Source organism: Phoenix dactylifera, chromosome 2 (genome assembly GCF_009389715.1).
Source record: "Phoenix dactylifera cultivar Barhee BC4 chromosome 2, palm_55x_up_171113_PBpolish2nd_filt_p, whole genome shotgun sequence".
In the NCBI taxonomy this organism is placed as follows: domain Eukaryota; kingdom Viridiplantae; phylum Streptophyta; class Magnoliopsida; order Arecales; family Arecaceae; genus Phoenix; species Phoenix dactylifera.
Window position 1 is genome coordinate 27067613 of NC_052393.1, and position 10808 is coordinate 27078420.

General features: G+C 38.4%; 3 protein-coding genes across 3 annotated transcripts; 1 reads left to right on the forward strand and 2 right to left on the reverse strand.

Moving 5' to 3' along the window:
* Nucleotides 1–1975: 1975 nt before the first annotated feature.
* LOC103708723 (probable serine/threonine-protein kinase PBL9) lies at nucleotides 1976–4533 on the reverse strand. Its single transcript, XM_039123823.1, has 7 exons — nucleotides 4186–4533; nucleotides 3903–4103; nucleotides 3724–3792; nucleotides 3301–3360; nucleotides 3136–3198; nucleotides 2732–3054; nucleotides 1976–2601 (listed from the first exon to the last, which is right to left on the reverse strand). Exons 1-7 carry the CDS (start codon nucleotides 4394–4396, stop codon nucleotides 2161–2163), a joined length of 1368 nt encoding a protein of 455 aa, XP_038979751.1. The 5' UTR covers nucleotides 4397–4533; the 3' UTR covers nucleotides 1976–2160.
* Nucleotides 4534–8031: 3498 nt separating this feature from the next.
* Nucleotides 8032–8484, reverse strand: LOC120110022. The gene has a single exon (XM_039123984.1). The coding sequence runs from the start codon at nucleotides 8482–8484 to the stop codon at nucleotides 8032–8034; it is 453 nt and encodes a 150-aa protein (XP_038979912.1).
* Nucleotides 8485–8796: 312 nt separating this feature from the next.
* On the forward strand, nucleotides 8797–9201 carry LOC120110023 (E3 ubiquitin-protein ligase ATL23-like). The gene has a single exon (XM_039123985.1). It carries the CDS (start codon nucleotides 8797–8799, stop codon nucleotides 9199–9201), a length of 405 nt encoding a protein of 134 aa, XP_038979913.1.
* The last annotated feature ends 1607 nt before the right edge of the window (nucleotides 9202–10808 follow it).

The following is a 10808-nucleotide window of genomic DNA, read 5'->3' on the forward strand; positions in this document are numbered from 1 at the left end:
TGGAACCTGTTTGGATATTCCTCCAAAAATCAGAGAGAGAGAGAGAGAGAGAGAGAGAGAGATAGTATTTCAAGATGATAAAATTTTCCATCACAAATCATATCGATCAAAGGTTAGACAATTAAAATAAAGATGATTTTTTTTATATTTTTAGTTAATTTTTTGTTTCTTTTTAGAAGAAGTCCTGCTAGACTTAAAAAACTATTTTCTATTATAATCTCTTTATTTTCTCTTAGATTAATTATATCTTGTGAGAATTGGGAAAGTCTATGAGTCTTAGAAAATCTCTACTATAAAAATCCCATGTACTCCCTTCATTGGCATTATAATCAATTGATTAAAAATTTTTTAACCTTTCTTGTGAGTGTTCTTGATTTATAAGACTATAGCAACCATTGTGTGACTCAAAAGCTATTCTTTATTGGTGCAACTGTGGAAGGCTCTACATAAAGTTAGTACGACATCGGTGGCGTTGTGAGATTGGTAAGACTCAAGTCGATCAAGTGATTTGGTTTGCGAGAATCCAAATTATCTATCCTAGTTTAATTTATCTAGGATAGATAAATTATACTTGTAGATATACCTCTTTTGCTTCTTGTGTTTCAGTTATCATTTATCTACGTCAAGTTTTTGAGTTTGAATTACTTTTCTAGTTATTTTCTTATTTCTTTCTTTAATAATTAATAAAAAAATAAAAATATATTTATTATTTTTTCTTTTTAGAAAATTCTATATTTTCTTAGGTAGGAGAGGCTTTGCTCAGGTTCTAAGGAATTTATTCTAGCAGTCTGTACCCCGGGTGGTTTATTGCTCATAGGCATCTTTAAAAAAATTCTTCTACAACTTAAATTAGGTCAACTCTTTTATCTTGGCAGACACCATATGGACATGATTGAACAAATCCTAAAATCCTTTGGACATTTAACAATCCAGCACATCAAATCCTTTACCCTTTTCATTTTGGTGTTTATAGTACAATTATTTTTCTGCATTGAAAGAGTACATGGACTTGGGAATAGATAGGTAGTGGTTTGGGTGGGGTTGATAGGCTTGGAAGTGGAGCATGCATGCACTGCATATAAGTGAATGATATGGGCTTATTGGGTGATTCAACAAACAGGAGTTCTTTCTTTAGGTATAGTGGATTATTTATCATATATGAATAATATTCCAATATATTCTATGTTATATATATTACATGCTAATAATTAGTATAATAATATAAACTAACACTATTTAATTGCATAACATAGAGATGTTATCTTATTAAAACATAATAACATATTATAATTGTATTATTATGTTATGTTGATTTATTATTATATTATAACATATAAGCTATAACAAATTAATATATATATTATAATATAATAATATTTTAATAATGTATAGTTAATACCAATAAAATATTATCAGTATTATTTTTGCATTATCTTGTAATAATATTATATAGTATATTATAACAAACCAGAATATATTATTCAAGATGTTAACTTGACAAGATTTGCTTTGTTTGCACGAGATTTTGATTGTCCAAGTATAGAAATTAAATTATTCCTGATGAATCCCCATAATAGATGTACTGAGAGTGAGAAAATCATTCCTAATCTCCAATCCTGATAAACAAACATGGTCTAATAATGAAAGAAGCTTCCTAAATAGATGCTCAACCAAACATAAGTTACTTTATAATGTATCACTTTTCTATGGTTAACCAAATATCCAAAAACCACTTTTCTAATTATCAACTTTCTAAAAAAATTATTTCAGTGAAGAAAATTTTTTTCCACGAACCAAACGTGCACCAGTGCTTTTACCCCTTCAACCCTTCTTTTTCATTTAGCCCCAACCCGAAAACAACATTCATGGAGAGACAGACTATCACATCCATAGGAACATCCAAAAATATTATCGCCTCAGATTGTACTTCTTTCTTCAAGAAATTTACTCAAGGCTTCAAAAACATAAAAACTGCTTAACCTTTAAACCATTTTGTTGTTATTTGGAGCTCAACTTTTTTAGAAGCCAAGTTTTTCAGTCCTTGCTCTCAAAGCTCCTAACAAGTATGCGGAAGGAATGTCTACTCATATACATATAGACTGTAAATATGAAATGATAAAAGTTTTAAGTAGTTTGGCAGTGTTCTTCTTACAATAACAATCAGCCGGTTGTTGTACTCGCACAGATTCCATCAGTTTCTTCCTCATAAATCCCTGCTAACTCACCCTTCTCGACGACGTCGGAGCTGATGCTATCGACGTCGAGGCACCTCATACTTGCACTATGGATCGTCAGATCATCTGTCTCTAAATGAAATCTTTGCAACCCAACACCATCAATGCTGAAACTATTGGATTCTTCGCTTGCTTTCGATCTCCATGGACCCCTTGATAGTTGATTCTGAGACAAGGATGTGGAACATACTGCCTCCTCTAGTTCTTGCACAACTTGGCTCATAGTTGGTCGATCCTTAGGCTTATCGACGACACATCTGAGGCCTAATTGACCCATCTTGAGCATCATCTCCATGTTGCATGCTTCCAGTGGCAAATTGCCATCTACTATCTCTTCTACAATACCTTTCTCTATGCTAGGCCTTGCCTATGTAATGAAGAGCACCCACAGATTAGAAGTTTGCACATCATTTTAAAAGAATAAGCTGAATCATTCTTGTTATCTATCACAATCTTATGCTTGGTCTATGCAAGATATAAACTCTGAGATCACTCACCCAATCAATGATATGGCATTGAGATTGTGGCCTTGAGGTATCAACTGCAGGTCTTGCAGCCACAAGTTGCAAGAGTATGACTCCGAAGCTATAGACATCACTGAAGGGAGTCAAGTGAAAGCTGGAGCAGTAGGCTGGATCAAGGTAGCCAGGTGTTCCCTTGATCTGGCTACTAACATGGGATTCGTCGCCGACAGGCCCTGATTTCACCAACCCAAAATCTGAAACCTTGGCTTCGAATCGGTCGCCCACCAATATGTTGCTTGGCTTGATGTCCCTGTGAATTATGCTCGGGCGGACGCCTTCATGAAGATGAGCTATGCCTATCAAGACAATTTTTCTTCCTTTACCTATCAAATAAATAGTGATTGGTAATTGGTGTCTCCAGAGTTTATATGACCTACCTTTTGCTGCTCCAATGGCTATGTTTACTCTTTGCCTCCAAGTTAAAGTTTTCCTTCTCCTTCCTACAAAAGTCATTGGTTACCCCTCACATTAGTACTTTGAAGTGCGAAAACCAAATATTTATGATTTTTCCATGTAGGAAATGAAAGCAAAACCAATCTCACCAGCTATGTATTCAAGTAGAGAACCATGGGGAACATATTCATAAACCAATATCTTTTGATCTGCATGATGGAAATAGAATAGGGGCACAGAAAGCTTTTAGCTTGGGAGCGAATACAAATAATTTGGTAAGCTTTATGGTTCTAAACTTCTCAAAAGCTTTATGATTTCAAGTGCCTACCGTCCATTCTTTAGTTTCAAAACTTCTCATTGGAGTAGAGAAATAATAAAATCGGCACATCAGTTTTTGGTTAGAATTATATGTGGCATATCAATTGGCTAGGATTTGATTGTAAACTTTTGCCTTCACCTAAAGTTGAACAGGTAGATTCTGAAAATTTAGTGCTACAACAACAACAACAACAACAAAATCCGCAGGTAACCTTGTCAAAGATCTAGTTTAGATTTAAGGCTTCAGGTGATACCTGCTTCATCACAATAGCCAACCAAACCAACAAGATTCCTGTGCTTGACCCTCGAAAGCAGCTCCACCTCTGTTCCAACGGCATCTCTCTTTGTTAGCAGATTATTATTGAAATCAAAGATTGACCATAAACTCATGCAGCTTGCATTCAAATTTCCAAAGCATAAAGAACTATGATACCATTTCTGAACTCTTGAGTACTTGGATATGAATCAGCATGTGGTTTCTTGACAGCAAGAGTTCCTTCTGAATCAAAAATGCCCTCGTAAACATCCCCGAAGGCACCCGATCCAAGTAAGCACTCGTTACCAAAAGACTTGGTGGCCTTCTCTAGTTCAGCAAGACGGAACCGCCTGAGTTCTACCTTTTCCTGTCTACTGTCTGCAAAAATTTGCATCAAATTAGCATAAGGATGATATAAGCAACACTCTTCATAGATTCTCACATAGTAAGGGAGGGATACTCTGATCACATCCAGAAGCATTATTCTTCTTGTTTCTTCTGAAGTAGCCCCTCTTGATGCAGAAGTATACACATAAGCCAGTTAATGCAACTGCTACACCTGCAACAAATGCCACCCACAATTGAATGCTAGGAAATCTAGCTGGGCCCCGGGCAACCTCTGCGAAGGCCGGCAATGGCGAAGCCATGGGAGACAAGTATTGAAGCATCATGGTTCCCTCGATAAGATGTTAATAGGATCCTGTTCTCATCCTGAAGTGATTTGAGAATAAGAAGCAGGAGAATGGAGCATGCAGGTGAAAGCATCCAGAAGGCAGTCTCACAGGTCCTTGCTGAAAATTTTAGTATGTTGATTTGAGTCAAGATGTAGACTTGGTCCCTTCCTAGGACGGCACATAAGCCAGTAGACTAGAGTAATTTATTATGAGGTGCTCAAAATGATCACTACTTTTATATCCTAATTACTCCATCTCCGAATTAAGAACTGAGGAATGATAGGCCAAAGAGGAAATAAAATGGTAAACTAAAGTCTGGTCGTTGGACGAGCTACATCATGGAAATGAGATTAGTATGGAGGGTCACAGAGACCAGGGAAGGGAACTCTTTTTTTCATGTAATCTATTAGAAAGAAAGCAATCCTGGTATTTTTTTTTCCCCCTTCTTTTGATTATTTTACTATTAATTGGGAGATTATGACATCAAGTCATGTCTTCTTCTTCTTGTCTCTTGTATCATTTTAGTTTGTTGCATAATTTTGTATCCTCCCACTGTTTTGGACTTAGAAGTTTTCTTAGGCCTATCAATTGGATTCTTAGAAATCATAAAGAATGGAGAAATAAATTGCAGGTAATAGAATGTGAATCAAGGAAAAGATAAGCATGAGGTATTAAAGAGGTACTTTATTTTGCAGGCCACAAGCATGTTGGACACTGGAATTCATCATTTAAATAGCTCCATTTTTTTTTCTTTTAACGGAAATTGTTGATGGTTTTGATTCAAAATCAATAACAACACAAGCACCCCCTCGAACATTGGGATTATGTTGTTGGCTGTGCTCCATGCATGGGCTAGAAGAGTTTTTTTTTTTTTTTTTTTGGTTACATCGGCAACTCACACACACCGGGTGTGAGCACAGCCCAAAAGGGCTAGAAGAGTTAAGGGGTAGAAATATAACCTGAGCAAGTTAGGCATAATTGGCAAGAAGAGGTTGAGGATGCAAGAAATGAGAGAGAGTACCTGGGTTGCACTGTATCAATGGGCTTGGCTATCCTTGAAAGTTAATCCAGTAGCCTTTAATCCAAAGCCCATTTTTGAGACAGCGACACATGGGCTGGCTAGAGTAATTAATTAATTAATTAATCATAAGGCCCCCAAAAGCTAGAAAAATAAATTATTTTATATTATTTTACTTTTTTTTTCTTTTTTCATTTTATATTAACAAAAATAATAACTTGTTGGTACACATGGTGATCTTCTTTCTTGAAAAAGTAGATGTCACTGACAATGGAGTTGCAAGATAGAAGGACGAAGCAATAAAAAAGAACTCTCATACATAATGGAGAATAGAACTAGAAATTGCAATGAATTCAAAATATTCTTTATAATTGCTACACTTTTCTTTCTTATTTATCCTTAAACCTTTGTAGCCTTTCTACAAATATCTCCACATTTATTTCTTGCAAATAAGAAAAATAATAAAATATTTTTATAATATGCCTCTTAATAAGATATATGACTCATCTTGATGTTAGCTGACTCAATAAGATCTCCATGATTATTTTCTAATTAGTAATTTAGTAAATTCTAAGAGGCCCAAATTTAAGAGTAAGACAAGTCTTAAACTTAACTAATTTTGGCCTTCCTAAAAAATTGACAAGTCATACACATCTTACTGTTCCTTCTCTCTCACGTACATAAAATCATCTTGGACTCTCTCTATTCATACTTTAAGGTAATCCATACGTTTTCTTCTATTAGCATAAAATTTTGACAAATGAATTTTTTTTCTAATAATAGTAGAACGCTACAAAATAAGAAATGTTTTTTTTTTAACTGTACAATCTTAAAAATCTAAAACAGCCGATTCCTATTCTAAAACTATTTAAAACATGTGGAACTTCATATGAACATATATGAAGGTTAGTACCTTGAAGTATGTATAAGTTATTTTTTATGCAAATATTATTTATTATAATAATAACTATTTTTTATTAGTCATAAAAGAAGCTTACATTAAGTTATGATTTTGTATTATAAGAATACAACATCACAATACTCTTTTGTTCTCATATTAAATGGATTGGGGAGAGAAATCACTCCCTTCTTCAAAATTTAAGAAAAAACTCCGAAAAAAATCTCACGAGAGGCCACGTAATTGATGACTGCATGCCACAACTGACTTAGGATCGAATCTAATGCCACAGTCTTTATTCGTTCGGTCAGCATTCAACATATATTGGTTAAAGAACGTGTCAACCAAGTTCATGATATACACATCATCACTTGTTTTGGAAATAAATCAAAATGAGTACTACTAGACTGACATGCACAAGTTGCCATGGCTGTATTGTATGACTCATGAAAAATGTTGTCCTAGTATAGTCCTTTTCAGATACATATAACTTGGATTTCTATTTTTGGTAATTTTGCTACATATAGCTCCGTGATAAGGAGCTTATGGTGGCTTGCACTTTAAAAAAAATGCACCCCTGAAGCTCGAGCGGTCTCAACTTCAAGTGATCCCTTAGGGCTCATTTGGTTCGCGAAAAAATAAAGGAAAAAAGTGTGATCAACAGGAAAGTAATGAGATGCTTCTTGTTTGGTTGAAGTTTTTATTTTTTTCCAAAAAAAACTCTTTAGCATTAAAGATCTAATTTTTATTAAAGATATAATAAAAATTATACATAATTTTTTCAGAAAAGTGGATGGTCAACTAAACATAAGCACTTTAGAAATTTGTCACTTTTCCATGATCAATCAAACATGCCAAAAATACTTTTTTAGACATACTCTTTCTAGAAATTTGTTTTTCAAAAATCATATTTTTAAGAGAAAAAATGTTTTCCGTGAACCGAACGAGCTCTTAGTGCAAGCCTGCAAGTATTCCTGGCGTGAAATATTTGCCCAATGACACCTCGTCACACGTGTGCCTGTGCATGCACACCAGCTGGGTCCCACGCCAAGCGCCCATCCCCGGTGCCGCCACATCCCCAAAGCCTAGCGCCTCACCGGCATCAGGATCCCGCAAAAAATCGTGCACCACGAAGAATCCACCCAAGCTTTTAGCTGCTAAGCTGGCACTGGACATGTCGGCATTTTTTCGTTGAGTTTGCTGAGTTATGGTTGGTTTTAACGATGACATTTTGCCACGCAGCTGCCAGCTCAGCGGAGAAGATTAATGGCACAGCAAGGCCTGCATAGGTGTCGTATCCTGCACGAAACAATGATTCACCTTCCACCATACTAATCTGCTATTGAATCACCATCTGCACAAATTTCAAAGCGCTTCGAATCATACCATACATAAATCTGCACAGATGAATTTTTCTTCACACATTTTAATATAAATATATTAAAAAAAATAAAGAATAATATATTAAGAGCATTTTAAGCAGCTTTTTTTTACTGATCCATAAATTTTTCAAAGTGATCGATCATGAGGTTATCTAATTTATAGCTTTATTAGCCTTTCTATAAACGTGCTAGTTTATGGCGGGTAAGACGGCATGGGCACCGCCGAAGCCAGGCGAGATACGTTGGACGCCGCCAGTTAATACTTAATGCAACTTTGGTACGTTCCATATTTTTTTTTTTTTTTTTGGTAAAACGGCAATCCATTTCTACTAAATCAAAAGGAAGTACATCCTGCTAAATCAGAGGAGAGTAAACAGAGCAAGAAATGGGGAACACCAGCTAGACTCGTCCAGATGACGTCCCCAGCGTGGCGAGCCACATATGAGGCTACCCAATCCGCAGCTCTGTTTACCTCACGATACACATGACCAACCTGGACAGCTAACATCTCCTGAACCAGTCTGCGGGTATCTCGAATCAATGGGTGGCCATCACCATATCTATCCGCCCCCCGTATCCAGTCAATCACCGTGGCAGAGTCGCCCTCAATGCACAGTCTGTCAGCACCCAACACACATCTCGCATACCGGATACCCTCCCAAGCAGCTCGTAGCTCCGCCCCAATGACCGTCAAGCCTGGAGTGCTCCGACCACCAGCTGCAATCAAACTGCCATACTGGTCCCTAATAACAAAGCCAACTCCTTCAGAAGCTCTATCCATCGCCATACCACCATCAAAATTCAGCTTAAGAAAACTAGGGGTGGGGGTACCCAGAGAAGAGTACGTTCCATATTAGGATTCCAGAAATTGGTAAATATTGGACGAGAGCCAGGTGCACCCCACTCTTCTAGATACAGTGTCGGTGCAGCACCAAGGACGGTTCACCGGCACCATCCGCGGCCCATCAGACGGTCGTTCTTCGTTTCCATGGCGCCGCCTGGCAGAAATAAATAGCGAGGAAGAGCGGCGCCCCTCCGTCGTCACTCCGAAGAAACTAAGAACGTAAGCAAAGCCGAGAGAGAGAGAGAGAGAGGGGAGATGACTTGGATCGTGGTCTTGGCTCTGTTTCTGGTGGGCACGTGGATGAGCCTGGTGTTCTTCGTGTACGTGTTGATGCTGTCGTGCGGGGGGCTCTGGGCGGCGGCGGAGGAGGCGGCGGCGGCGGAGGGGAAGGAGAGAGGTTTGACGGAGGAGGAGCTGGAGAAGCTGGAGGAGGGGAAGGTGGGGGCGGGGGGTGCGGCGGAGTGCGCGGTGTGCCTGGAGGAGATCGTGGAAGGGCAGGTGGCGCGGGTGCTGCCGGGGTGCCGCCACGCCTTCCACCGCCCCTGCGCCGACGCATGGCTCCAAGCCCATCCGGCCTGCCCCCTCTGTAGAGCTCGCCTCCTCCCCACTCCCTCTCAACCCCAACTCCAAGTCGCTTCTCCTCCTACTCCTCCTCCTTGATGCCAATATTACTCTCTTTCAGTCACTAGATCACTTACCAATATTACCACTGTATTTTTGTGGTTCTCTCTACATTCATATTTAGGTTCTAAGTGTTTGTTGCGATAGAAGAAATTCTTTGTTATTTCTTTTATTAATTGAAGAACTAATGTAGGAGTTTTTCTTAGTGGAGTGATTCGAGATTCAGGTTCTATGTACGTAGTTTTGGTCTATTTCTTCATCTTGCTGGATTTATGTTTTCTTTGTGCCTCGTTTTGTTGTGTCTCGGTTGATGATTTCTTCAGAGCATTTTTGGAACGTACTCTGCATTGGAGTGCTTCAAGAAAGCTATGTTTGTGAGTTGTTGTATTTCTTGTCCGTTCTGTTGAGGTTGGAATTTTGGAAACGAAGCAGCCATTTTGCGTGCAAGGGAAACTGCCTTTTAAAGCCTGATACCGAGGTCGGCCGAAGTGGGCCAGGGCCATTTGACCGGCCCAGAGCCTGCTTTGGCCTAGAAAAACAAACAAACAAACAAACAAAACTAGAGCTCCTTCCTTCCGACTTTGCCGAAGAAATCCGGTGCCGAGGTAGATTCCAGCCTCCTCCATCTCTATTTAGAGCTCTTCTGAGGTTCTTTTTTATCCCATCAGAAAATCTAAGCCTCCAATCGAAGCCTATGGCCGGATTTCTTCAAATCCTTCTCCGATTGCCAATAGTCGTTCGTGCTGCCACCGCTGCCATTCGCCACCGGGAAGCTAGGTAAGAATTCAGAAACCCTTGGATAACCCTTCTCTCCCGCTTCCACAACCTAATGTTGTAACCCATTGCTTACAAGTAGGGCTGTCGATGGGCCTAATGACCTGGCCCAATAAAAACCAGGTGGGTTTAGAATTTTACCTTGGAAGCCCAATTTCGCTCAAAAATTTTAACTCTTAATGAATAGGGCCTAGCCTAACTCGGACCTAGCCTAGCCCAAACATTTTGCAAAGCAAGGGTGGGCCTGGGTTTGGGACCCTTGGTACATAGTCTTCATAGAAAGAGGATAGTAGAGAGATCTATTTTGGACCAAATGATGTCACCTGTAAATTTGAAGCTTATCACTTTTAATCCAGAAATTCCGTCAAATTAGTGGAAGTCAGACGGTTGTGCATTAACCAGCATATCAAATAAGAGTCCAAGTGGGCTGCTTTGATCAATTAACAACCAACTTAGAACAATTTATTACAACCAACTTATTCATCTATTACCACCAAGTTGGCTAATTTGATCAACCGACGCTCGTTACCATACTTATCAGAACCAAATCGATATTGACTTGGCGAAGGGGCTAAGTGACTGCACAAGAAAATTTTAATAATTTAAATTAATTACAACTATATTGATTATATTTTATATATCATGATAATATCGCAACCCAGCAATGCATCTTATTGAATTAACTCGTTTACTTGAAAAGATTATCCAGTTTATTGAAAATCCACCAAGTTGAGCCCAACCAAATCAGATTTAGCAGCAAGTTCGAGCATTTAAAATGAAATTCGGTCAAAACATTAGATAGAACTAAATTTAAGTCGGTCCGATCCAATTTTGATGGCCATTTCCCTTGCCCTAATAGGCATTATATGTAC